General features: G+C 45.7%; 1 protein-coding gene across 1 annotated transcript in view; it reads left to right on the top strand.

Moving 5' to 3' along the window:
• The first annotated feature begins 22,744 nt into the window (after window positions 1-22,744).
• IPO5 (importin 5) overlaps window positions 22,745-27,025 on the top strand; it is a 110,655-nt gene continuing 106,374 nt past the window's right edge. Inside the window, exon 1 of the mRNA XM_040336126.1 lies at window positions 22,745-22,953. Coding sequence (XP_040192060.1) covers window positions 22,873-22,953 — 81 coding nt within the window. The 5' untranslated portion in view covers window positions 22,745-22,872. The remainder of the gene's footprint in view (window positions 22,954-27,025) is intronic.

Consider the following 27,025-nt stretch of genomic DNA (forward strand, 5'->3'; position numbering starts at 1 on the left):
GCTGCTGGAGGCTTTGTAACCGATCACAGGGTGCGCCTCTCAACCAACTCGGTCGATCGTCTGACCTTCATAAAAATGAATCAGGCTTGGATCACCACCAGCTACCAAGCACCTGATGCTGATGTAAATGAATATTTTTTTTTAAATGTCAGATCCCTTCAAGACTGCCTATGCTGAGTGCCTATCCTGTTATGCTGAGTGACTATCCTTTTCCTCCTCAATGATCATGCCGATAGCTTGTAAGAACATTGTTGGTTCTGGGCACTGCCACCAGTGGCTAAGGCCCAATTTTTCTGCCCCTGTTTAACAGTGGCGTGTAATTACAATTTTTGATGTAATACTTTGCAGTGGGCTCATTCCTGCGCTCCAACTAGAGTATCTGTGAAGGGTTGCAGTGTTGTGGCACCAGCACCAGTGCCTAAGGCCCAATTTTTCTGCCCCTGTTTAACCATTTGGGCCCCGGACCATTTTGCTGGTCAATGACCAGACCACTTTTTGCAATTCGGCACTGCGTCGCTTTAACTGACAATTGTGCGGTCGTGCGATGTGGCTCCCAAACAAAATTGGCATCCTTTTTTTCCCACAAATAGAGCTTTCTTTTGGTGGTATTTGATCACCTCTGCGGTTTTTATTTTTTGCGCTATAAACAAAAATAAAGCGACAATTTAAAAAAAAAATAATATTTTTTACTTTTTGCTATAATAAATATCCCCAAAAAAATATATATATAAAAAAAAATGTTTTCCTAAGTTAAGGCCAATACGTATTCTTCTACATATTTTTCGTAAACAAGAACGCAATAAGCGTTTATTGATTGGTTTGCGCAAAAATTATAGCGTCTACAAAATTAAGGCGCCCCAACAGGTCATGTTTTCAGGATTTCACTCAGATGAAACAGCTGTGGTAATTACTAAGGCAGTGAAACTGATCAAATCACCTGTGCAAAATAATAGAAAACCTGAAAACATGACCTGTTGGGGCACCTTGAGGACTGGAGTTGAGAAACGCTGAAATAGGGAATAGTTTTATGGCATTTTTATTAATATTTTTTTTTACTAGTAATGGTGGCGATCAGCATTTTTTTTGGTACTGCGACCTTATGGCAGACACTTCGGACACTTTTGATACATTTTTGGGACCATTGGCATTTTTATAGCGATCAGTGCTATAAAAATGAATTGATTACTGTAAAAATGCCACTGGCAGGGAAAGGGTTAACACTAGGGCAAGGAAGAGGTTAATTATGTTCCCTAGGTGTGTTCTAACTGAAGGGGGTGGGACTGACTAGGGGAAATGACAGATCGCTGTTCATACATTGTTTGAACAGACGATCTGTAATTTCTCCCCCTGACAGGACCGGGAGCTGTGTGTGTCTCGCTCTGTAACGAGCGATCGTGGGTGCCCAGCGGTGATCGCGCCCGCCGGGCACGCGCGTGGGCGCCAGGGGCGCAGAACACACTGCACTGATGTCTACGGCGCATGCACACCGTAGACAATGGCACAGGCGCACTGAGCATCCAGGCATTCTGAATGGGATAATGCCGGGATTAAGCCGGTGACGCACGCATGCGCGGTAGTGATGTCATCGCCGCTCCGGCCAATCACAGCGCCGGAGCGGCGATACCAGGAAGAAGCTCCGAGGGGAACGAGGAGCACTTCGGGGGCTTAGATTTCAGTTAAGTGCCACATAATGAGCTAGTAAAGGTAATGCTTTTTTCTTGCAGGTGTTTTTTTTTTTTCAGGATTAGTTTAAGAGGGTTTACTTCCTCTTTAAGTCCACTTTTCAATCCATAGGATCCCTAGAGATATAAAAAGGCAAAGACACTTGCGCACCAGGTGCTGGCAGGCCCCACCCACTCCTGGAAGTGTGTAGCTTAAAGATGCATCAGCCAGCTTCATTGGATAAAGCTTGGAGACCTTTTACTGTAAATTGGTCTTCTTAACAGATCTCTCCCATTCTTCATCAGTGAGCTTTTAAGTGTCATTATGGGAAAAGAAGGCCCTTCCTTTTTCACATTTGGAAATATCTATGTGCTTTTTGCGATGGTTGGACCTGATACAGCCATTAGGCTTAGAAATGTGTGCATCCTCTTCCTTACCCATTGTAGTTTGAGGCAATCCATGCCAATTGACTTTCCGTCACTGCACATGCGGTGTAGCGTGCAACCGGGGCTGGGCAAGCCATTTTCTGTTGCTCTGATTTATATGCATGTGAGCCATTGCCACGTGAGCTGCTTTGAGGGGCATGAAAACCGCCCTGTGCGGGAATGTGATAAATGCATATTGTCCTGGTCAGGAGAAACCTAGTGACGGGTCTTATGTTTTTTGGAGTGATTGGCCCAGATTCAAGTAGATTTGCGCTTTATTTGCGCAGGCACAGGGCAACGATTTTGCCCTGCGCCCACGCAAATATTTTGCACTGCCCTCGATTCACAGAGCAGTAGCTCCGTAAATTGCGAGGGCGCGCCGGCAAAATTGCCCGGCGTAAGCGCGCGCAATGTAAATGATCCCGCCGGGGGCGGGAATCATTTAAATTAGGCGCGCTCCCACGCCGAGCGCACAGCGCATGCTCCGTCTGGAAACTTTCCCGACGTGCATTGCGGCAAATGACGTCGCAAGGACGTCATTTGCTCCAAAGTGAATGTGAATGGCGTCCAGCGCCATTCACGATTCACTTACGCAAACGACGTAAAATTCGAACGTCGCAACGCGGGAACTTGGGTATCCTATAGCATTGGCTGCGCCTGCTATTAGGATGTGTAACGTTACGCGAAACCCGACGTACGCAAACTACATAATTTGCGTACGCACGGCTCGCGCAACGTTGTGAATCGGTGTTAGTATGCAATTTGCATACTATACACAGATCACAATGGGAGCGCCCCCTAGCGGTCATCGCTAGAATGCAGCCTAAAATCTGCGTGGCATAAGAGCCTTATGCCACGCAGATTTTAGGCTGCAGTCGGCTTAGCGATGTTCCTGAATCAGGAGCATTCGCTACGCCGGAGCAAGTAAGCAATTGTGCCGTGTAACCTATGGTTACACAGGCGCAATTGCTTCTTGAATCTGGGCCATTGTGTTTAGGGCTTCTGCTCCTAAAATCATGCAACAACACTATACTTTGCATTCTTTGAGCACAGTTTTGAACATATGTCCCATGCCGCCTCCTCCTACCTTTTGCTAATCTTCTGTGCCACTGACAGGTGCGGTGAGCTCATGCACAAAAATCAAACATTCAGGGTCTTCCAACTCGGTGGGGGGGGGGGGGGCGAGATATCCTTGCAGAAAACAAAGTACTTACCAACTGCAATCCACCGGTGGCCTGGAGCCTGACCAAAAAAAAAAAAAAAAAGAACACTTCAGTGGGGGAGGGGCTCTCTTTTATTTAGCTTATTTAGTTATGTCTTTTATTTAGCTATGAAGAGGTGGTCCTGTGAGCTCTAGAGGAGGCGTTAACACATTGGGGGTTATTTGCTAAAGGAAAAAACACTTTGCACTGCAAGTGCACTTGAAAGTGCACTTGGAAGTGCAGTCGCTGTAGATCCGAGGGGGACATGCAAGGAAAATAAAAAACAGCATTTTAGCTTGCACATGATTGGGTGATAAAATCAGCAGAGCTTCCCCTCATTTCAGATCTACCCTTCAGATTTACAGCGACTGCACTTTCAGTGCAATTTCAAGTGCACTTTGCACTTGTAGTTTACACATGTAGTGCAAAGTGGATTTGCCTTTCGTAAATAACCCCCCATTGTGTGGTGACATGAGGTGGGCCAAGAATATATATATATATATATATATATATATATATATATATATATATATATATATATACACACACACTATATTACCAAAAGTAATGAAAGTAAATATATATATTTGAAAGAAGGAAAGAGACAGAGCATGAGTGAATGAGAGATGACATCTCTTGTGGTAGAAATGTAAAGTATAATTTAGCTCATTAAACCCTGCCTAATGATAGCTAAACAATTTCAGCTTGCTTTTATAAAAATACTGAAAAACAGTATTCAATGTTTATGAACATGCTAAAAAATGTGTAAAACAAATTAAAATGTAATTCTAAAATGGTTATAACTTCAGAAGCACCATGAATGCAGTCATAACATTCAAATCAATGGTTGATAAAGGGGTTGTAAACCTTTATGTTTTTTCACCTTGATGCATCCTATGCATTAAGGTGAAAAAAATTGTAGTGTCCGGCCCCCCAGCCCCCCCCCCCCCCATTTACTTACCTGAGCCCCGAATTTGTGTGAGCGCGTCCCCGCTGTCGCTCTCTCCATGGCTTCCCGACTCTTGATTGGATAGATTGATAGCAGTGCAGCCACTGGCTCTCCCTGCTGTCAATCAAATTCAATGACGCGGGCACCGGGGCCAGGGGCCGAGTCATACATTCAGCGGCTATGGACGCTGAATGAATGACTCGGGAGCGCGCCCGCAAGGTAATCCCCTTGGGAGAGCGCTTTCCAGAGGGGGTTATCTACGGTACCATTCATTGTTAAAGGCAACTCAATACATTCTGCCAACATACATGCGTTGCAGTGTACCACAACTAATGGTAACAAACTACCACTGTCATGCCAAATTCTGACCGTCCAAAACGTGGTGACGTACAACACTACGATGAGCTGACAAAAATTAAGTTCATGCGGTTACACGCCCTCACGCACTTCCGGGTTAACCAGCTGTCTGTGTTTGGAACGCACGCCGTTCCCAAGCTGGCGCTGACATTTTTTGGAGAACACGAGTGCTGTGCTGGGAAGCTATTGTTAGTGTCTAACTAGCTGCATACCTGCTTTCTTTGTGTTTTTGTTTTTGCTTTTAATATTTTATTGGGAACTTCGTTCCATTTTTATTGATTTATTTACACTTTTGTAAAAACTTGCTTATTTTTTGCATGCCACGAGTGGCAGTGCGAATAAAATACTACCCATTTTTGAACATACTACACTATATGAGCTCATTTCTTTCCCTTGAGGAACTCGGATAGCCAGGTGAATCTGAACCACCGGGATCGGAATCTTCCACCCAGAGGACCCAGGAAGGAGAAAGCCCTGCCATCGGAGATCATACACACTTATGCACTTTACCCCTGCAGGGGTGAGTGTCTCTGGTGAGTGGGGACCCAGGAGGGGGAGCACCGGAATCACTGCGAGAACCTTCACCAACTGTATACTGTGATTTTTCACCCTGATTGGAATCATCTGTTCACGAACACTATTGTGTACTATATAGTTTTTGATTTTTGATTTTTTCTGTTGTGATCACCCCTCGTGGATTTATGAACTTTACTCTTATGAGTTTATCACTTTTGGACTAACTGATGATTACAAATTTACAACTTCCGAGTTGTTCACCTATGCACAACCGACCCTGATCCAGCGCATCTCATGCTGGGAGGCGGCCACCTGTCACCATATATTTATTGTATTTGTGTTTATTAATTTTGTATTGGTTCTCACATAGTACACACTTTGGCTTGTTCACTTCTGTGACTGATTGTCACACACATTGGGTACCTTGTGTCACCACTTGGTCCCTCTACTGTGTTACTCACATTTTATATACAGCTTACTACATGTTTGAAAGTTAGACTGTATTGCATACTCACACCAGGAACTTTTTGGGTGCTTGTGTTGCTTGGATCCCTTCCCTTGGTTCACACACAAGTCTACTGTATCACCAATTGATATATTTGACCCCAGTTGAGACAGCGCCACAACCCCCACACCTTTTCTTTTACTTTCTTGTGTCCCCTAGGGGATCACTTTTTGGGGGGGCAGCAGTCTCTTTACTTACTAGTTGTCCAACACACTTACCCTCATTTCTGCTACTCCCGGATAGTTCCTAAGCGCGGCACATTCACTCAAAAATTAAGTTCAATGCTTCCGAGCATGCGTCGACTTGATTCTGAGCATGCGTCGTTTTTTCTCCATCGGAGTTCCACACAGATGGATTTTCAGATAGGATATTTTACATTGGAAAAAAATAGAACATGTTCTCTTTCTAAACTCCAATGGAAAAAAATATGATGGGGCACACACACGATCGGAATATCCGATGAAAAAATTCCGTCAGACTTTTTTCATCGGAAATTCCGATCGTGTGTACGAGGCATAACGCAGCAGGAGATTAGGAGTCTGTGAGAGCAGGGTGAGGGGAAAGAAGAACCACACCCAGGCACAGCACTGCATCGATGCAGGACTCAGGTAAGTGTTGGAAAGGGGGTGTGGGAAACCAGCAATAGAAGTTTTTTTTTCTTGATGCAGATAATGCATTATAGTAAAAAGCCTTTAGAGTTTAAAACCACTTTGGTCACTTCAATACTGGGCATTTTCACCCCCTTCCTGCCCAGACCAATTTTTAGCTTTCAGCGCTGTTGCAGTTTGAATGACAATTGCACAGTAATGCAACACTGTACCCATATGAATTTTTTTAGAGCTTTCTTTTGGTGGCATTTAATCACCACTGTTTTTTTTTTATTTATTTGTTTGCTAAACAAATGAAAAAAGAACAACATTTTTAGTTTCTGTTATAAAATGTTGCAAATAAGTAATTTTTCTTCTTCACTGATGTGCGCTGATGAGGCTGCACTGATGGGCACTGATAAGCTGCACTGATGAGGACACGCCAATGAGGCTGTACTGATGGGCACTGATAGGCGGCACTGATGATCAGTACCCTGCTTATCAGTGTGCTGACAGCCTTGCAAGTTTTTGGCACTTCTTTCCTCACACAGACACAGCGCATGGAGAAAGAACTGCCAATAACCAGCAAGTTTGTTTACATGTAATCAGCTGTGAATGGACACAGCTGATCACATGGTAAAGGACCGCTGTAATTGGTTCTTTACCCTGATCTGTGATCAGCTGTGTCCAATCACAGCTGATTACATGTAAACAGACTTGCTGGTTATTGGCAGTTCTTTCCTTATGTACTGTATCTGTGTGAAGAAAGAAGTGCCAAAAACTGGCAAGGCTGTCAGCACACTGATAAGCCCTGGGGCCACACAGTAAGCAGGGTTTGGATAGGATGGTTATGAATGCCATCCCAGGCCTATAGTGCTGTAGCCGTCTTTTGGGAATAGCGTGGTACTAAAGTGGTTAAAGTGGGTTGATGCAGCTTAAATGGAAGTCAAATGCAGGTCAGAAGAAGGTTAACTGACGGTCAGATTCACCTGTCAATGAACTTTTAAGGATCATAGAGGTGTCTCAAACTCATCTCAGACGCAAGCGGAATTTATCTAAGAGCACTACATCCGCCTGACAACACAAGCTCAAAACCCATTGACACAGATACTAGCCTCTGCAACTTTGTAATACTTTTTCTTTAGTCTGAAGATATTTGAGGAACAAAACATGATATCAGAAACCAGCAACACAATTAGGAGATGAGTACAAAGTGCTGTCACCCTATACCAGAAAGTAGCCAGGACTAGTGAAAGAGGCAGCTGCAGCCAGGCTGGCTGGCAGTGCCTGAAGAGGTGCTACTGGGATCAATAGCTACAGGAATGTAGGTAGACACTGGGATTTTTCCCTACACCACTGTCCTTGCCTGTAAAGCGCTTTTGCTTGATCTGTCTGAGCTGAGATCCACCAAACAGTGTTCCAGCTGGGTCTGAGTTTTTCTACAAGCAAGTGATGTGCTGGAGGAAGAGGAGTGTATACAGAGAGTGTATATAGAGTATCCCTGAAGAGACTTTGATCCAGTCAAGTGGGCATCCCATAATACTCCTATCCCCATCCAAATTTAACACCTAAATCAAAAAACAAAACAAAGTTGCTGGACTCTTTCCTGTCTCAAGCCAGCTTGTGGAAATTCAGTGTGCCTGGCTGTGCAGGATCGGGGATTCCTATTCACCACCGGTTCTTATAGGGGATGCTCTACATTTGGAGGCGTCATCCTGTATATCGCCCACAGTAACCTACCAGCCGTTACTCCTAGCAATCAGTGTTTTATTGAGCCAGAAAACTGCACTTCATGGACCACTGGTGGTTTAAAAATGGGGACACAGACTTATTTAACCTGCTTATCTGTGGCTGTTTCCTACAACCAAGTGTTGTTGCCCTATGTAACCAGCAGGTGCTACTGCCGGAACTGCATAACCAGTTGCTCCAACCATGGCTGGGATGGACATTCATGTTAAACCTGCTATTCAGTGAACTGCACCATGTGCTGTCACCTGTGGCAACCACGGCGGGTGACCGCGCCTTTGTATTACAAAATATGTGCCATCACCTGTGGCAACCACGGCAGGGGATAGCTCCCTTGGATTACAAAAATGTCCAGCAGTCTGCTTAAACCTGGAAAGAGTGACTTTATGTCCTGCTAAGAACAGTAAAGTGAGCACAAAGATGTCTGCTGTCGCCCATGGTGTGCAAGTGCCAGTGTATGCATAATCATCATCATTGTGCCTGCAAACTACAGTACAGTTAACAAGAGGTTACAGTGGAGCACGTGGGAAAAGGCCTGCTTATGAGATCTGCGGGTGCCAGCCAGCCTGAAAGATGGGAGTGGAGCCACACCCCAGAGGAGACCCAGCGTGCCCTGCTAACAATGAGAAAGAGGAGCAAGATGGCGGAAAGCCAGAGTGAATATCAAGTTCTTGACAAAGTAGCAAGCACTGCAGACATCTCCCCAGTGTGCACACTCTGGAATGCGTCGCATTTACGTCCGTGATGCCATCCCACCATACACTGCGTTCCAGCCCTCTCCTGTGACCCACCAGCTGCGTTCCAAATCTCGCTCTGGATCCCGCCTGAATGCCGAGAGACTCCTGCTGGCCAGGACGCTGGCCACACGCGAATCAACAGGACGAGACCACTGCTGACAGCTGAGATGGAGATCGGTTTCACTGGACTCTACTGTGCCTGTTTAAAGATACTACAATGTGAGTTTTTTAATACGCTTTTGTTTATTAAACACTACAGACATTCCTAAGAGGCGCATGTTTCTTGTTTTCTCTTTATAGTTCAAAGTGTACTGATCCCATGACGCTGCCAAAGAATCCACCGATTCTGCTGCATAATCTCTGTAGAGATAAACCTGTTAAATTTGTTATTGGACCTGGAGGCCAGGAGTTTCCCATCCAATGTTCCCTACTTGTGGCACAGGTCCTAGAACACCTCTAAGCGTAGAGACTATTCCTAGAGATCCAGGTACTTCCAGCTGAGGAAATCTGCATGCCAATTGTCCATGCCTAGGATGTACATAGCAAAGATGGCTGGAACCTGGAAGTTATGACCAGGACAGGATCTTTTTTTACTTCTCTTGCTTTGGTGCCAGATGAAATTATTTGTCTAAGGAATGGACTAACTTGTCCCACAATGACAAGATGTTGTGTTGTAGGGGTCTAGAGTGGAACAGGCAAATGGGACTGCCTGAAAAGGTGGATATCATTAGCCCCAAGACTCTCATATAGGAGCAAAGAGTTGGGTAACTCCTGGACTGAAGAGTCAGATTTTGATGAGTGATGAGTTGGTTCCAGCGTTGACTTTAGAACCCAGCCAAATCTGTGCAAGTTTTGGTGGTGAGAGCTACATTTAACCCCAGAACCATCTCCAACTGTTCCCTCAACAGAAGATAGCTGAGATATCCCACCGTATGGATGAACTGAGAGCTCAGTAATTCTAGAACAGGGGCCAGCGCCTTGGTAAATAGCTTCAGAGCAGAAGAAAGGTTGAATGGCAGGGTTACAAACTGAAAGTACAGCGGCCCACAGCAAAGCTATGGAATTGCTAAAGCACTGGAAAAATTAGAGCATGCTAGTACACATTCTTGATGTCCACAGAGGCCATAAAATTCCTAAGGAAGGAAGGCTATGATTGACATGGTGGATTCACTGTGGAATTTCTGAACCTGAATGAAGACATTTAGGGCCTTGAGATCCAAGATGGGACAGATGCCTTCTGTTGTTTTGAGAACTGTTAACATGTTGGAGAAGAACCACCTAGAATTGTTCTTCCACAGGAACTGAGGCAATGATGCCCTGCTCCAGAAGACTTGCCAGCTTTGTATAGAGATCTGCTAATTTGTGTGTTGACACACGCAGGTTGGAAGCAATAAACCTGGGTGTCACGATCAGGGGTCAGAGGCCAGTAGCTATAGCAGTTGAAGACAGGTATACAGACAGTCACGTCTGGCAGATGACACAGGCTCACCTGAGGTGCGGAGTCTAAGCGCTAACCGGTGTTTACCAGAGCTCCTGATGGTGGAGATGAATTTTGCTGTGTGTTAGCACCAGGTCGCGGTCCTCAGGATCGCTCCACCAGGAGGTGAGCAAACCGGGGTCCAGTAGCGGATAAGCAGATAAGGATGAAACAGCAGCATGGTCAGTAAACAAACCAAGGGATCTATCACAAGTGGCTGCAGGTTGGGATCAAGCAGAAGAGTAGTCAAAAAACAGGCTGAGGGTCAAACACAGGTGGTTGCAGATTGGGATCAGGCAGTTGAGTAGTCCAGGAACAGGCTGAGGGGCAAACACGGGTGGTTGCAGGTACAAATGGAAGCATGAATGACAACAGCAAGGCACTGGCAGGGAAGGCACAATAACCTGGCAAAGAGGAAGTGCTGAGACAAGGCTTTTATAGGAAGTTCATGGGAGGAGCAAGGGGTTCAAGGTTCAGCTGCAATCAAGACACCAAGCAGAGTAGTCTAATGGATCATATAGGTTTATCCAGCAGATCAGGCAGGGAACTGTCCAGCATCCCAGATAGCTCAGTGGGAAGAGACAATGCCAGACACAGAAGAGGTCCCAGGTTCAAGCCCAGGTCCTGACACTGGGAGGGGACTTTAATTAAAGCTCTAGTTTGTAAACGCTGGAAACCATTATGGAAAGTATCTGGGATAAACAATAAGTTGTCCAAGCGTCTGCAAAGCTAACAGATGTCCTGCCACTTTGGAAAGGGGGGCACTCCTCATGCTGAAAGTTCAGGATTTGTTGGCTGATTGGGTGCCACAATTTGGTTTGGCTTTGGAAGTTGAGTCCTGGAAGTAATTAAAAGGACTCTTCTTGGCCTACATTGAAAAGTTTAGGCCTCCGATGATATACATAATAAGGGCATCCAGCACTGACCCAAAAAGACTCTGTCCCTTGAAGGGCATGTGAAGTAAATACTTTTTGCCAGCACTTTAACCAGTGTCCTCCTCATGTTCACTGTGTCCTTCTCATGTTCACTGGCAGGAGACCCCAAACAGCCTGTCTGTACTGTAGTTCAAAGCTGTGGGCATGAGCTCCAAATGCTCTATGACTCTATTTAGCTCATGGCCAGAACAGGTTGCAGAGAACGGCTTGCTAGTGACAATAGGGTTCTATAGAAGGCCTGCAGATGCTTGTTGGAGGGGTCCTTAAAAATAGGTCTATCCTCTACTGGGATGGTAGAGGTTTTGTTAGGACAGGATACAGAGGGGGCAGCCTACTTTTTAACAAGGTTTTCCTCAAAAAGTTAAAGGCTAGGAGTTGCTTTGTAGGGACAAAGAGCTTGTCAGGACTTTTCCAGTCTCCATAATGAATTATTGCAAACAGACTGGAAACGTCTAAAGCAACCTAGACTGGGGACAGCACTGGCAGAGGCTACAGACTATTCTTCAAGCTTTAAGGTGGTGCGCACCACAGAGCTGAGGTTATTTCTAAGTTTTGGAGAAATTGAAGAAGACTAGAACCCTTTAGGTGGAGGCTTATCCAGTCACTGTGGTGGGTAACAAGGACAGCCTGAGTTTCATATGTCATTTGCAGCAGGAGCAGCAGGCGCTGAATGATGGGAAAGAGTGCAGAGCATGCACACAATACTCCATCCAGTGGATGGAGTCAGTGCTCAATCCATTAGCGATAGCTCCTGGTGCTTGGCCTACTCACAAAGTGAGTCATCAGGGTCACACTTAACACTGTCACAGCTTGGCGAATGTTTACCAGCATGCGCAGGTATGGAACATGCCACAATACAGAGCCCAGTGCCTGAAGGTCACAATCCATGCTAGCCCTGCAACGTTCAGTCCAGAAGGATCCAGGTATAGCCTCCAAAGCAAGGCTGAGGAAAAGTCTATCCAGATAGCTGTATATAGAGACCGGCTTGGCAGTGATGAAGCAGAAATCTTGACAAAAGTTAGAGTAAAGGTTAAAGTTTTCTTAGCAGAGTGGAGAAAAGATGTTCATCCTCGAAGGATACTAGCAAACAGAATTGCCAACCATCAGTAAATTTACGAATAGTTTGTAAAAATTTTGCATCTATCCATGAATGTCCGTTATGGATTTTACAAACTGTTTATACATTTACTGACAGTTGGCAACCTTGGTAGCAAAAAAACAAAGGCATGTTGGTGTAGGATGGGTTATACTGCATTGACCCACCTTTTTTTTTCAATTAACTTACATAGTAGGTGAGTGTAACGGAATGACCCGGGACACCCAGAGACTTTGTGAGGATGGGGAATACTCCTGTGTCAGCGTCACTGATAACTCTTGGGTCTGAGTCCACCCTGTGCCCTTTGGGCATGGGGTGGCAAGTGAATCATAATTCATGTATTACATGAGATGGGACATCACTGATAGTTCGTATTGCAGGATTTTGAGATACTGCAAGATGTTGGCCCAACCAGTCAATAGTGACTCATTCTATGATTAGCCCTGACTAGTGACATGCTAATTGAGTGAGGGCCTGGAAGACATTTCATTGTCCTTGTGTAAAGGTGTTGTAACGGACAGGTGTTAATCCAGATCTGCTCCCAGACCTCTAATTATATATGCTAAATATTGTTTATGTGTGGAATATACTTGTTGGAGACAGAACGTCTGTCTGGGGATGTGGATTAGAAAGAGAGCATTGTGTGATGGTGTTTTGTTTGTAATGCTGTTAATGAAGGAATGTTTAGTAATTAGCCTTAGTGTGTGGGTGGGGGAGTTGATTGTTCCTTTAATGTCGGTACAAGTGGTGGCAGCAGTGGGATAATTTCATCGGCAGAAGGACGGCTACAAGGACACAGGACAATGGAGATGCTGTATGAACGGCTGAAGCTCTCTTCCCTCAAGGACTTACTGGAGAGCCGGGGCAGATCGGCCAGCAACCGTAAGAGAAGGGACATTATCGCACAACTTGTCGAAATGGATAGAGCTGAGAGGCCCAGCGTAACAGACAGGACACCCGATGAAGAGTTTTTTGACCGGGCTGTTAGACGTGGACTGGCACAGTATGGACCTAATCCTCCACCGGAGATCATAGACCGGGTTATAGCGGCTGTGGATGCCACTTGGCTACAGCAAAGAGGTGCTGCAGCAGCAGAAGTCACAGCAGCACCAACTGAAGGGAGGGGAGAGGCACAGATGCCAGTCACCATGGAAGTGGAGTTCCAGGGAGCCGGGGCAATTGGCCCCTCTCCCCAGCAACAAGCTGTGGTGGTAAAGCATTTACTCCCAGCTGATTCCCTGGCAGCAGGGCAGGATGCTACTGGCTGCTGCACACAACTGCAGCTTGAGCTGACATCGGGGGATGGGACTGTGGTCTCCCCCCAAAGCGACCCAGCAGAAGAGCTGGCAACAGAGCAGAGTGCCACAAGCCTCTGCTCTCAACTAGCAGGAGAGGGAGTTCCTGTGGGAGTGGATGGGACTGTGGTCTCCACTCAAAGCGACCCAGCAGAGGAGCTGGCAACAGAGCAGAGTGCCACAAGCCTCTGCTCTCACCTAGCAGGAGAGGGAGTTCCTGGACCAGTGGATGGGACTTCAGTCTCCACTGGTATACCCCAGGGATGGGGGCCAGTTGGCCCAGATCCCCAACAACATGATGGACTGAGCCCAGTCACCCTGTCTTCTCTGCAGCGGCTGAAAGGACTCCAGGGAGAAGGGCCAGTCCAGGCCTCTCCCCAGCGGCAGGCAGGTTCTCTGAGAGAGACAGAGGTTGGCAGGGTGAGTAATGCTCTGTTTGGAGCAATTTATTTGGGGTACTGTATGAATACCAGCATTGGAGGACTGGATCTACTGACTGACTTCGGAGTCAACCCGTTTGGGGTCTCCTCCTGTGTCAATCTCCCACCGAAAGGGGAGAGATGTAACGGAATGACCCGGGACCCCCAGAGACTTTGTGAGGATGGGGAATACTCCTGTGTCAGCGTCACTGATAACTCTTGGGTCTGAGTCCACCCTGTGCCCTTTGGGCATGGGGTGGCAAGTGAATCATAATTCATGTATTACATGAGATGGGACATCACTGATAGTTCGTATTGCAGGATTTTGAGATACTGCAAGATGTTGGCCCAACCAGTCAATAGTGACTCATTCTATGATTAGCCCTGACTAGTGACATGCTAATTGAGTCAGGGCCTGGAAGACATTTCATTGTCCTTGTGTAAAGGTGTTGTAACGGACAGGTGTTAATCCAGATCTGCTCCCAGACCTCTAATTATATATGCTAAATACTGTTTATGTGTGGAATATACTTGTTGGAGACAGAACGTCTGTCTGGGGATGTGGATTAGAAAGAGAGCATTGTGTGATGGTGTTTTGTTTGTAATGCTGTTAATGAAGGAATGTTTAGTAATTAGCCTTAGTGTGTGGGTGGGGGAGTTGATTGTTCCTTTAATGTCTTGTACTGTATATAAGCTGAGAAGAAACCATTAAAATTGTCTTCATTTGAAACCAGAGAACACGGAGCAAGTCTCGTTATTCTGGGAAATGGGAGGCCTGCTGGTTTGTCTGTGTGTCAGATGAGCTGTCGTAACGGATGGAAGGTCGTAAACGGTGGTGACCGGTACAGTGAGGTTCAAAAAAGACACAAGTCCATCAAATCCAACCTATGTGTGTGATTTTATGTCAGTATTACATTGTATAACTCTTTATGTTGTGGTCATTCAGGTGCTTATCTAGTAGTTTTTTTGAAACCACTGATGCTCCACGCTGAAAAAAACACCGCCTGTGGAAGGTAAATACACATCCTTGCCACTCTTACAGAAAAGAACCCTCTATGCAGTTTAAGGTTAAACCTCTTTTCTTCTCATTTTAATGAGTGACCACGTGTCTTATTAATCTCCCTTCCGTGGAAAAGTTTTATCCCTATTGTGGGGTCACCACCAGTATGGTATTTGTAAATTTAAATCATATCCCCTCTCAAGCGTCTCTTCTTCAGAGCAAATAAGTTCAGTGCTCGTTACCTTTCCTCATAACTAAGATCCCCGGTCCATTTATTAGTTTTGTTGCCCTTCTCTGTACTTGCTCCATTTCCAGTACAACATTCCTGAGGGCTGGTGTCCAGAACTGTACAGCATACTTCAGGTGAGGCCGGACCAGAGTCCTGTAGAGCAGGAAAATTATCACTTTATCTCTTTAAATGAACTTTTTAATGCATGCCAATATTCTGTTTGCTTTGTTAGCATCAGCTTGGCATTGCATGCCATTGCTGAGCCTATCATTTACTAGGACCCCCAGGTCCTTTTCCATCTGATGGGTTATAACCTGTAGGCGGCATTATAACTCATCAAACAAATGAACATATTCTAGCACATTAAACAAATGAACATATTCGCCAGCACACCATGGATTGTAGATTATGTCCAAAAATTTTATGCAAAACAAGCATCACAATAGTGCAACGTTTCGATGCCTATATTTGTTTGATGGTTCCAGTGCCCAGCTGGTGATCGTTTCAAGTTCAACACCCACTTTTTTTCTATGAGCCGTTTTTCCAGGAATGTGTGCGATTTGAATATTGACTAGATTATAACTCATCAGTCTCTGAATTCAAAAATCCCTCAACAGACGAGAAAAAAATATTTCAAAATCCACTGTAAGACCCCATTCACACCTAGGCGTTTTTACGCCTGTAGCGCTACGCCGCTGCCGCCAGAGGGCTGGAAACACATGTCCCTCTATGGAGATGGTTCACATCTCCACGCCGAACGCCGGACGCCTGTCGCCTGCCGCGTGAAAAAAGGTCCCGGACCTTTTTTTCAGGCGTCTTCGAGCGTTCGGCTAGGAGATGGGAATCATCTCCATAGAGGGGGTCATCTTGGGGCACATCTAGGCGGACAATACCGGCGTTTTGTCGCCGCAAATCGCGGTACAAAACGCCGCTATTTTTACCGCGATTTGCGGCGACAAAACGCCGCGATTTCGTCCGTCTAGATGTGAATGCAGCCTAAGGGTTAACACCAGCATTTTGATTAAGAGATGACACACCATTCTAAACAAAGGTGCAATGCATGCTTTATTAAAGGATAGCTATACTTTTGTACAGCTCTCCTTTAAGTTACGCCCCTACCTCCAGTAGATGACCTCTCCATAGGTATGAATAGGATTGATCAATTTTAACCACTAGCTGACGGCCGTACGACTTTGTACGGCCTCAGCGCGGCTCCCAAAATCTAACAGCCCGTCTTTTTACGGCCTCCCCTTTGCACGTTCCCCGCGCGCGCTCCCGAGCGCGCTGCGGGGAACTGCTGTGCTGGCCGTGTCCCTTGGACACAGCCAGTCACAGATCGCTGTGAACGGCCAATCGGAGCGGCCGTTTCCTAGGCGATCTGTGCGGCCAATGAGAGATGATCTCATATGTTTACATATGAGATCATCTCTCATTCCCGGCTCTCGCAGACAGCGGTGCTGTCAGGGGAGAGAGGAGACGGATCTGTGTCTCTTGTACATAGAGACACAGATCGGTCACCCCCCCAGTCACCCCCCTTCCCCCACAGTTAGAACACTAATTAGGGTACACATTTAACCCCTTCCTCACCCCCTAGTGTTAACCCCTTCCCTGCCAGTCACATTTATACAGTAATTAGTGCATATTTATAGCACTGATTGCAGTATAAATGTGAATGTCGCCAAAAATGTGTCAAAAGTGTCCGCCATAACGTCGCAGTCCCAATAAAAATCGCAGATCGCCGCCATTACTAGTAAAAAAAAAAAAATAATAATAATAATTCTGTCCCTTATTTTGTAGGCACTATAACTTTTGCGCAAACCAGTCGCTTATTGCGATTTTTTCTTTTTTTTTTTACTAAAAATATGTAGAATATGTATCGGCCTAGACTGAGGATAAAAAAAAAACGTAAAAAATAAATTGAGCTATTTATTATAGCAACAAGTAAAAAATTTTTTTTTTTTTTTCAAAATTGTCGCTCTATTTTTGTTTATAGCGCAAAAAATAAAAACCGCAGAGGTGATCAAATACCACCAAAAGAAAGCTCTATTTGTGGGGAAAAAAGGACGTTAATTTTGTTTGGGAGCCACGTCGCACGACCGCGCAATTGTCAGTTAAAGCGACGCAGTGCCGAATCGCAAAAAGTCCTCTGGTCAGGAAGGGGTTTAAGTGCCCAGTAAGGAAGTGGTTAAATATCAAAACAGCATGACAAATCATCAGCCACCCTGTTGGGATACAGTGGAAAAACAAGTTCTGTTAAGCATTCCAAAGAGAGTAATGGACATGACTACATTGCGTCTAATAGTGTGAGTGGCCTAAAAGAGGATGATTAACCACTTGACCACTGGGCACTTAAACCCCCTTAACCACTTCCATACAGGGCACGTATACACCTTCCCGCCCAAGCCAATTTTCAGCTTTCAGCACTGTCGCACTTTGAATGGCAATTGCGCGGTCGTGCTACACTGTACCCAAACAAAATTGGCGTCCTTTTTTCCCCACAAATAGAGCTTTCTTTTGGTGGTATTTGATCACCTCTGCGATTTTTTTTTTTTTTGCGCAACAACTAAAAAAAGACTGGAAATTTTGAAAAAAAATTACGTTTTTATTTTTTTCTGTAATTTTTTTGTAAATAAGTAAGTTTTCTCTTTCAATTATGGGCACTGATATGGCGGCACTGATGGGCACAGATGAGATGGCACTGATGGACATCGATGAGGTAGTACTGACGGGCACAGATGAGGTGGTACTGATTGGCGGCGCTGGTATGCGGCACTGATGGGCGCTGATATGCGGCACTGATGGGCACTCATAGGCGGCACTGATGGGCACCTTGGGCGGCACTGATGGGCACACATAGGCGGCACTGATGGGCACATGGGCGGCACTGATGGGCACTCATGGGTGGCACTGATGGGCACTCATGGGCGGCACAGATGGGCACTGTGGGGTGGCACTGATGGGAACTGTGGGGCGGCACTGATGGACACTGTGGGGCGGCACTGATGGACACTGTGGGGCGGCACTGATGGACACTGTGGGGCGGCACTGATGGACACTGTGGGGCGGCACTGTTTTCCTTTTGTTGCCAGTCAGTGCCCATTTGTGGGCACTGATTGGCATCTTTATTTTTTTTTCCAGACTTATTTTTTTTTTTTTAAGACTTTTTTTTTGCCCCGTTTTTTTTTTCTTCCTGCCCTTCCCTGGTGGTCCAGGGTGGGCTTCCCTGGTGGTCCATGTGGCGATCCGAGGGGGGGCTGCGCTGATAAACAATCAGCGCGACCCCCCCCTGTCAGGAGAGCCGCCGATCGGCTCTCCTCTACTCGCGTCTGTCAGACGCGAGTGAGGAAGAGCCATCGACGGCTCTTCCTGTTTACATCGTGATCAGCCGTGATTCGACACGGCTGATAACGTGGTAAAGAGTCTCCCTGAGAGACTCTTTACCGAGATCGGTGTTGCGGGGTGTCAGACTGACACCCCGCAACAACGATCGCCGCGATGCGCGCCCCCGGGGGCGCGCAGCGGCTCAGAATCCTGAGGACGTCATATGACGTCCAGTCAGGATTCTACAACCACTTTGCCGACGTCAATTTGTCATTGGCGGGCGGCAAGTGGTTAATAACCAGACCAATTTTGAATGACAATAACTCATACAACACTGTAACCAAATGAAATTTGTGTCCTTTTTTTCCCACAAATAGAGCTTTATTTTGGTGGTATTTGATCACCTCTGCGGTTTTTATTTTTTTCACTATAAATGGAAAAAAAAATGTTTTTCTTCATTTCTATTATAACATTTTGCAAAAAAAAATGTTTTTCTTCATAAATTTGGCCTAAAATGTATACTGCTACATATCTTTGGTAACAAAAAAAAAAAAATTGGATATTATTTAGTCTGGGTGAAAGTTATAGGGTCCACAAGCTATGGTGCCAATATCTGAAAATTGATCACACCTGAAGTACTGACGGCCTATCTCATTTCTTGAGACACTAACATGCCAGAAAAGTACAAATACCCCCCAAATTACCCCTTTTTGGAAAGAAGACATTCCAAGGTATTTAGAAAGAGGCATGGTGAGTTTTTTGAAGTTGTCATTTTTTCCCACAATTCTTTGCAAAAATCAAGATTTTTTTTTATTTTTATTTTTTTTTCACAAAATTTTCATATTAGCAGGTTATTTCTCACACAGAGCATATGCATACCACAAATTACACCCCAAAACACATTCTGCTATTCCTCCCGAGTATGGCGATACCACATGTGTGAGACTTTTACACAGCGTGGCCACATACAGAGGCCCAACATGCAGAGAGCACCATCAGGCGTTCTGGAACACCCAGACCAATTCTGACATTCCTCTCCTACATGGAAAAATCATAATTTATTTGCTAGAAAATTACATAGAACCCCAAAACATTATATATGCTTTTTTAGCAAAGACCCTAGAGAATACAATGGCGGTCGTTGCAACTTTTTATCTCGCATGGTATTTGCACAGCAATTTTTAGAATGCGTTTTTTTTGGAAATAAAACAGTTTTGTGCTTTTAAAAAAAAAAACATTAAAGTTAGCCCAATGTTTTTGCATAATAGGAAAGATGAAATTACGCCGAGTCAATAGATACCCAACATGTCACCCTTCAAAATTGCACACGCTTGTGGAATGGCGCCAAACTTCGCTACTTAAAAATCCCCAAAGGTGACGCTTTAAATATTTTTACTGGTTACATCTTTTTAGTTGGAGAAGAGGTCTAGGGCCAAAATTATTTCTCTCGCTCTAACGTTCGCAGCGATACCTCACATGTGTGGTTTAAACACCGTTTTCATATGTGGGCGGGACTTACGTGTGCGGTCGCTTCTGTATATGAGCACACGGGAACAGGGGCGCTTTAAATTATTTATTTATTTTTTTGTTCATTTTACTTTATTTATTTTAGTTTGACACGTTTTTCCCAAAAAATAAATGTTTTGATCACTTTTATTCCTATTACAAGGAATGTAAACATCCCCTGTAATAGGAATATAGCATGAAAGGTCCTCTTTACAGTGAGATATGGGGTCAATAAGATCCCACATCTCACCTCTAGGCTGGGAAGCCTGAAAAAAAAAAAAAAAAAACTATCCTGGCTTCGATCGTAGCGGTGAGTCGGAAGAAGCACCAGGGGGTGAAGGGAGGGGGGACGTCCCCTTTCGCCTCCCGTAAGAACGATTAAGAGGTGGAACAGCCGCCATGATCATTCTCATGGTGTAGGGCGGGGATATGCAATTAGCGGACCTCCAGCTGTTGCAGAACTACAATTCCCATGAGGCATAGCAAGACTCTGACAGCCACAAGCATGACACCAGAGTCAGAAGCATGATGGGACTTGTAGTTTTGCAACAGCTGGAGGTCCGCTAATTGCATACCCCTGGACTGTAGGGAATCGCCGGCTGAAAAAGATGATATCCGAATGATGCCTGTAGCTGCAGGCATCATTCAGATATCCCTGCACAAAGTCAAGGACGTTATATGACGGCCGGCGGGCGGGAAGTGGTTAAAATGCATTTTTTTCCCCAGAGTATTTTCCGGGTATTGCAGAGTATTGGTGCGTGGGTATTGCAGAGTATTGGTGCATGGGTATTGCAGAGTATTGGTGCGTGGGTATTGCAGAGTATTGGCGCAGGGGGTATTGCAGAGTATTGGTGCGGGGGTATTGCAAAGTATTGGTGCGGGGGTATTGCAGAGTATTGGTGCATGGGTATTGCAGAGTATTGGTGCGTGGGTATTGCAGAGTATTGGCGCAGGGGGTATTGCAGAGTATTGGTGCGTGGGTATTGCAGAGTATTGGCGCAGGGGGTATTGCAGAGTTTTGCACAGGGGGTATTGCAGAGATTGGCGCAGGGGGTATTGCAGAGTATTGGCGCAGGGGGTATTGCAGAGTATTGGCGCAGGGGGGTATTGCAGAGTATTGACGCAGGGGGTATTGCAGAGTTTTGCGCAGGGGGTATTGCAGAGTTTTGCGCAGGGGGTATTGCAGTTTTGTGCAGGGCGTATTGCAGAGTTTTGCGCAGGGGGTATTGCAGAGTATTGCGCAGGGGGTATTGCAGAGTATTGCGCAGGGGGTATTGCAGAGTATTGCGCATGGGGTATTGCAAAGTATTGCGCAGGGGGTATTGCAGAGTATTGCGCAGGGGGTATTGCAGAGTATTGCTGGGGGTATTGCAGAGTACTGGCAGGGAAGGAAGAGTATTGCTGGGGGTATTGCAGAGTACGGGCAGGGAAGGAAGAGTATTGCTGGGGGTATTGCAGAGTACTGGCAGGGAAGGAAGAGTATTGCTGGGGGTATTGCAGAGTATTGCGCAGGGGTATTGCAGAGTACTGGCAGGGAAGGAAGAGTATTGCTGGGGGTATTGCAGAGTATTGCGCAGGGGTATTGCAGAGTACTGGCAGGGAAGGAAGAGTATTGCTGGGGGTATTGCAGAGTATTGCGCAGGGGTATTGCAGAGTACTGGCAGGGAAGGAAGAGTATTGCTGGGGGTATTGCAGAGTACTGGCAGGGAAGGAAGAGTATTGCTGGGGGTATTGCAGAGTACTGGCAGGGAAGGAAGAGTATTGCTGGGGGTATTGCAGAGTATTGCGCAGGGGTATTGCAGAGTACTGGCAGGGAAGGAAGAGTATTGCTGAGGGTATTGCAGAGTACTGGCAGGGAAGGAAGAGTATTGCTGGGGATATTGCAGAGTATTGGGGCAGGGGTTGCAGGGATGGCTGGATCTGTGACTGCAATAGTCACAGATCCAGCCACAGCGCTGCTGACACCCGCTCTCCCCCCTCTCACAGTGTACCGATCGGTACAGAGAGAGGAGGGAGGAACCGGCGTCATCAAATGACGCCGGTTTGTTTACATGTGATCACTCCGTCATTGGACGGAGCGATCACGTGGTAAACGGCCGATATCAGCGGCAATTTACCGCGATCCGTGATGCGCCTATACCCGGAAGCGATCCCCGCTCGGAGCCAGATAACAAGGGCTCATAAAACGATAAGTAGCGAAAAAAACCCATCATACTGCAGATGTTAGCAGTATGCTGGAACTAATGTCAGAAAGTTGATTTGGGGGTGAACTCCCGCTTTAATCTGTGTCCAAAGGACACATGTACACAGGGTGTGTGTGCTGTACACCCGCTGTATGGCCATGTGCATTACCCCTACAGTATGTCATCATACATCTTCAGAGAATTACAAGTCAAGCTGTGTTTAGAACACTGGCAGTTCAGGTGCAGCGAGTGCCTTTGCTTAGTCTTAGCTGGCATTGCACACAGTACATGGACCACAACTTAACTGCACACTCCGGATCTCCCGCGCTTTGCAGACAGCTGACTCCTTAGCTCCGCCTCATCCCCTCCCTTTCTTTCCCAGTATGCCCTTGCAAATCTAACGTCACCGCTTGCCTAGCTTACCCGAACACACCCAGGGGCTGCAACAGCTGCTACCCGCACAGCCAATCAGCCGCCATTCCCACCTTCTACCCTCGTGTGCGTCACATGTCTCCTACCGGCATTGCTTCTCATTGGCCCCGCCCTTTGGCCAGCCACATCCAATGGGGTAACCGGTGCCTCTCTGGTGCGCGGGACGTGTGAGGTCAGGGCGCTAAGCTAGCTGGAAATCCTCTGTGGCTCCGCCCCTTGTAGTCAGCGCTCCGGCCCGCGCTCAGTCTCGCGCCCTCTCTCTCTTTCCCCCCTGTGTGTGTGGAGCTGCAGACATGGCGGACGAGCAGCAGCAGTTCTATTTGCTCCTGACTAACCTGCTGAGCCCAGACAACAGCGCCAGGAAACAGGCCGAGGTGAGACGTGGGGGCCCTGGAGGGAATGTGTGATGTGCAGAACGTCCACTGCGCCGGTGTGAAAGTGTCCCTGGCCGGAGCGAGGCCCACGTGTGAGCGGCACTCCCCGGCTATGCTTGGGCCCGGCAGCCGGCTCCTCCTCTCCCCGTAGGCTGTGCACACTGTGTACCTATGGAGACATGAAGCTTCATCTCTGATACCTGTAACCCGTCTTCTCCCCTCATTCTCGTATTATCACTGACATGTGCTCGCCTCATTGACTTCACTGCTGTCTCCTCCTATACTATCCATGTACTCGGTCACTCCTCCTCCTCCTGCAGCCACTACTCTTCAGCCGCCGGTGTACTTCATTGATTGTCCAGCTGAATTATAGTATTGCATCAATACATAGTGGCTGCCATTGCCCTCCTCCCTGTAGACCAATCTCTTTCTATACCAGGGGTAGGCAACCTTTGGCGCTCCAGCTGTTGTGGAACTACATTTCCCATGAGGCATTGCAAGGTTGGCTGTTACAATTGCTCCCAGAGGCATGGTGGGGTTGGCAGTTAGAATTGTAGTTCTGCAACAGCTGGAGTGCCACAGGTTGCCTACCCCTGTTCTATACTAACCCTGTACTCTGTGTACATCGATCACCAACACTCCTCATGCAATCACTACTTTTGATTGTTCTGCTTGCCCACCTATCCAAAGGCTCATCATTGTATATTGCATTAAAAGTGGTTGCTATTGCGCAACCCCTCCCCACCAATCTCCTGTACTATCTTTTACTGTGATCACCGACACTCATCCTCCTGTTGGTGTACTTCATTGATTGTCCAGCTGGCCCACCTATCCAAAGGCTCAGAATTATAGTATTGCATCAATACATAGTGGCTGCCATTGCACTCCTCCCTGTAGATTAATCTCTTTCTATACCAGGGGTAGGCAACCTTTGGCGCGCCAGCTGTTGTGGAACTACATTTCCCATGAGGTATTGCAAGGTTGGCTGTTACAATTGCTTCCAGAGGCATGGTGGGGTTGGCAGCTAGAATTGTAGTTCTGCAACAGCTGAAGTGCCACAGGTTGCCTACCCCTGTTCTATACTTACCCTGTACTACTCTGCAGCTGTCGGTGTACTTCATTGATTGTCCAGCTGGCCCACCTATCCAAAGGCTCAGAATTATATTATTACATCAATACATAGTGGCTGCCATTGCCCTCCTCCCTGTAGACCAATCTTTCTATACTACCCCTGTACTGTGTACACTGATCACCAATACTCCTCCTGCAATCACTACTTAACAGCACTCTGTTTACTTCCTCCATTGATTGTCCAGCCGGCCCACCTATCCAAAGGCTCAAAATTGTATATTACATTAATAGTCTCCTTCTATACTTCCCCTGTTCTCTGTGTACACTGATTACCAACACTCACCCTCCTGCAATAACTACTTAACAGTCTGTTTACTTCTGTTGATTGTCCAGCTGGCCCGCCTATCCAAAGGTTCATCATTTTATATTACCTTTAAAGGGTCACTAAAGGATTTTTTTCTTTCTTTTGCTGAAATTACTGTTTACAGGGTATAGAGACATACAAGTTAACTGATTCCTTTCTAAAAATGATTACAAATAGATAAAAAATCAATTGTATAATGTGCCTGTAGGTTAGTTTCACTTTTAAACTGTTTTCATGTTCCTGTGAACTAGAGACACACAGAACAAAAACAAACAAATCCAGGGCAGTGTTTTGTTTTTAAAATGAATCTGATTGGTTCTGTTAAGTTTTAGACACACAGTAATGACAGCTTAGACCTACAGTGAAAAGCTCCCAGTACGATGGTTGTAAGGAAAAAGACAACCAGGAAGTGTGGAGATCAGAGCAGAATTACAGCCACTTCAAAGCAAAAACGAACAATAAGGACATGAAACCAGTACTGCAGTAAGGTAAAGGAAGCTATTTAGCTAAAAAAAAAAATCCTTTAGTGATCCTTTATCCTCCCTGGCGTTATGATTCTTTCAGACTTTAGGTGCTGAAAGCGGTACCATAATTTTGCATGATAATTTGGCGTTTTATATTGTAGGCCTGTAATTCTTAGGAATAACTGACTTAATTTTGTCCAAACAAGAGTCTCTAGTAGACATCCGGGTATGATAAAGTTTGAAACCCAAAATCATAAATTATAATATACTATAAATAATTATAATACAAATTATTCAATAATGTAATCAAATCAAAACCACTGAAGTTTGCTAAGTTGCAGAATTGTCGCTTTCATTAGCTTTAGTGTTTGATGACAAATTTCCCCACAAATCACTTTCGCTGAATTCTGCAAGTGATTCTAATTTATCGCTGTTTTTCTAGCTGGTCTAAAAGCACTTTTGACATAAACTTTTTAGTTGCTATGGTCAATCTCCAGTTTCCAGGCAGAAAGAACAGTTATATAATATATAATCTGTAAGATTAGTGTACTGTATGTGTATTGTGTTTTAACTTTTTTGACTTTGGCGCCGATCTCTGCCCCCCCCCCCCCCCCCCCCCCGTGCGTTGTAACGTTGCAGGGAACGGAGCTCGGGGGAGACATTGCAGGGACAAGGTAAGTAACTCACTGCCTGTATCCTGAGATGCAATCCCAAGTCTGGCTCGGGGTTACCGCTATTGGTGCTGAAATTCCACCCCGAGCCTGACTCGGGAATACGGCTAGGTAGGTTAATACATAGTGGCTGCAATAACTGCTTGAATCAAGTAGTTTACTTTCCTTCAACCTGTGGCTGCATAATGTATGGCCAGTTCACACCATAAAAATGCAGGCCGGAGAAAGAGCCACGAGCACTGCTGGGGGACCACAGAAACAGAGGATCAGGCCAACTCTGTGCGTAACCAACTGCAGAGGAGGTAAGTATGACACGTTTGTTTAAAAAAAATAAAATAACTTGAACCTTTAATCTAGGGGAAATTTATTTGACAGCTGTCTCTGGGACAGACATTCCCCATTGGCAGACTTCCCCTTACTTGCCTGATCCTGTGGCAACTATTAAAATGTTGGATTTCGGTCACTTTTCATCCTGGAAAAAATTGGTTGCCAGGACGATCAGATCTTGTCTTGGTGGGGTAAGGGGGCAGGAGAAAGATGAGCCTTCCTGGCACTATCCAAAATGAGGTACATAAGAAAATTACGGAGTCTGGATCAGCTGTGCATAGTAACCAATCACCACCTAGCTTTTATTTTTGTGTAATCTGAACAAGCTGCGTTTTTTAGATTCCGATTCTTTCACTGCTCTAGTTTTGGTAAGCCCCCCCCCTACTTATTTTAACTTTGCAGAGGTTTTAAAATATAAAAAAAGTATGCACTTCTGCCTCAACATAGCAGTGTTTAGTTATGCCCCGTTCACATGGTGGGTCCAATCAGGGCCGCCTGTCGGTTTTTCAAGCGGACCTGATCAGAAGGTCCATTCACCTCTATGGACACGTGGGTGTAAACATACTTGTCCATTTCCACCCACCTACATCTGGTCCACTAAAGATGCCCTGTACAGTAAGCTGCTGGCTCCAACTGTTCTTTCTTTTCTCTTGATAAACTTTACCTGGTCCTGGGGAAAATATTGCTGGTTACAGTCCTGGTAAATTGGGTTCACATTTTATATATGCATAATCTAGATTTTAAAATGATTAAGTTGCAACAGTTATGTAAATGTATTTGAAATTTGTTTCTAAAGTACTTATTAATGTGCTGCGTGAAAGTACTGCACGTTTTTACTATCCTCAGCTAAAACTTTTTCCCCCAGATAGCAAAGTTCTTTGTTATATCTAAAGCGACCTAATCCTTCCTCAGCAGGGTACATTGTGAAGCTTGGAGGGGAATCCTTGGTTGAATGAATTTGCATTCCAGTGTCTGTTGTATGAAATTCTGATTGGCTGCCTGGTTTATCAGTGACATCATTGCACAGTTCAGCACTTTTTTGTGGCAGTTAAGAACAAAGACCTAGCTTTTCCATCCTCGCGTCACCATTGTAGCACTTGTTCTCATTGTCTGATGGCCCACTATAGATCACATACCATCAATGTACTGAAAGGCATTATTCTCACTCATTAAGA

This window comes from Rana temporaria, chromosome 2 (genome assembly GCF_905171775.1).
Source record: "Rana temporaria chromosome 2, aRanTem1.1, whole genome shotgun sequence".
Classification (NCBI taxonomy): Eukaryota; Metazoa; Chordata; class Amphibia; order Anura; family Ranidae; genus Rana; species Rana temporaria.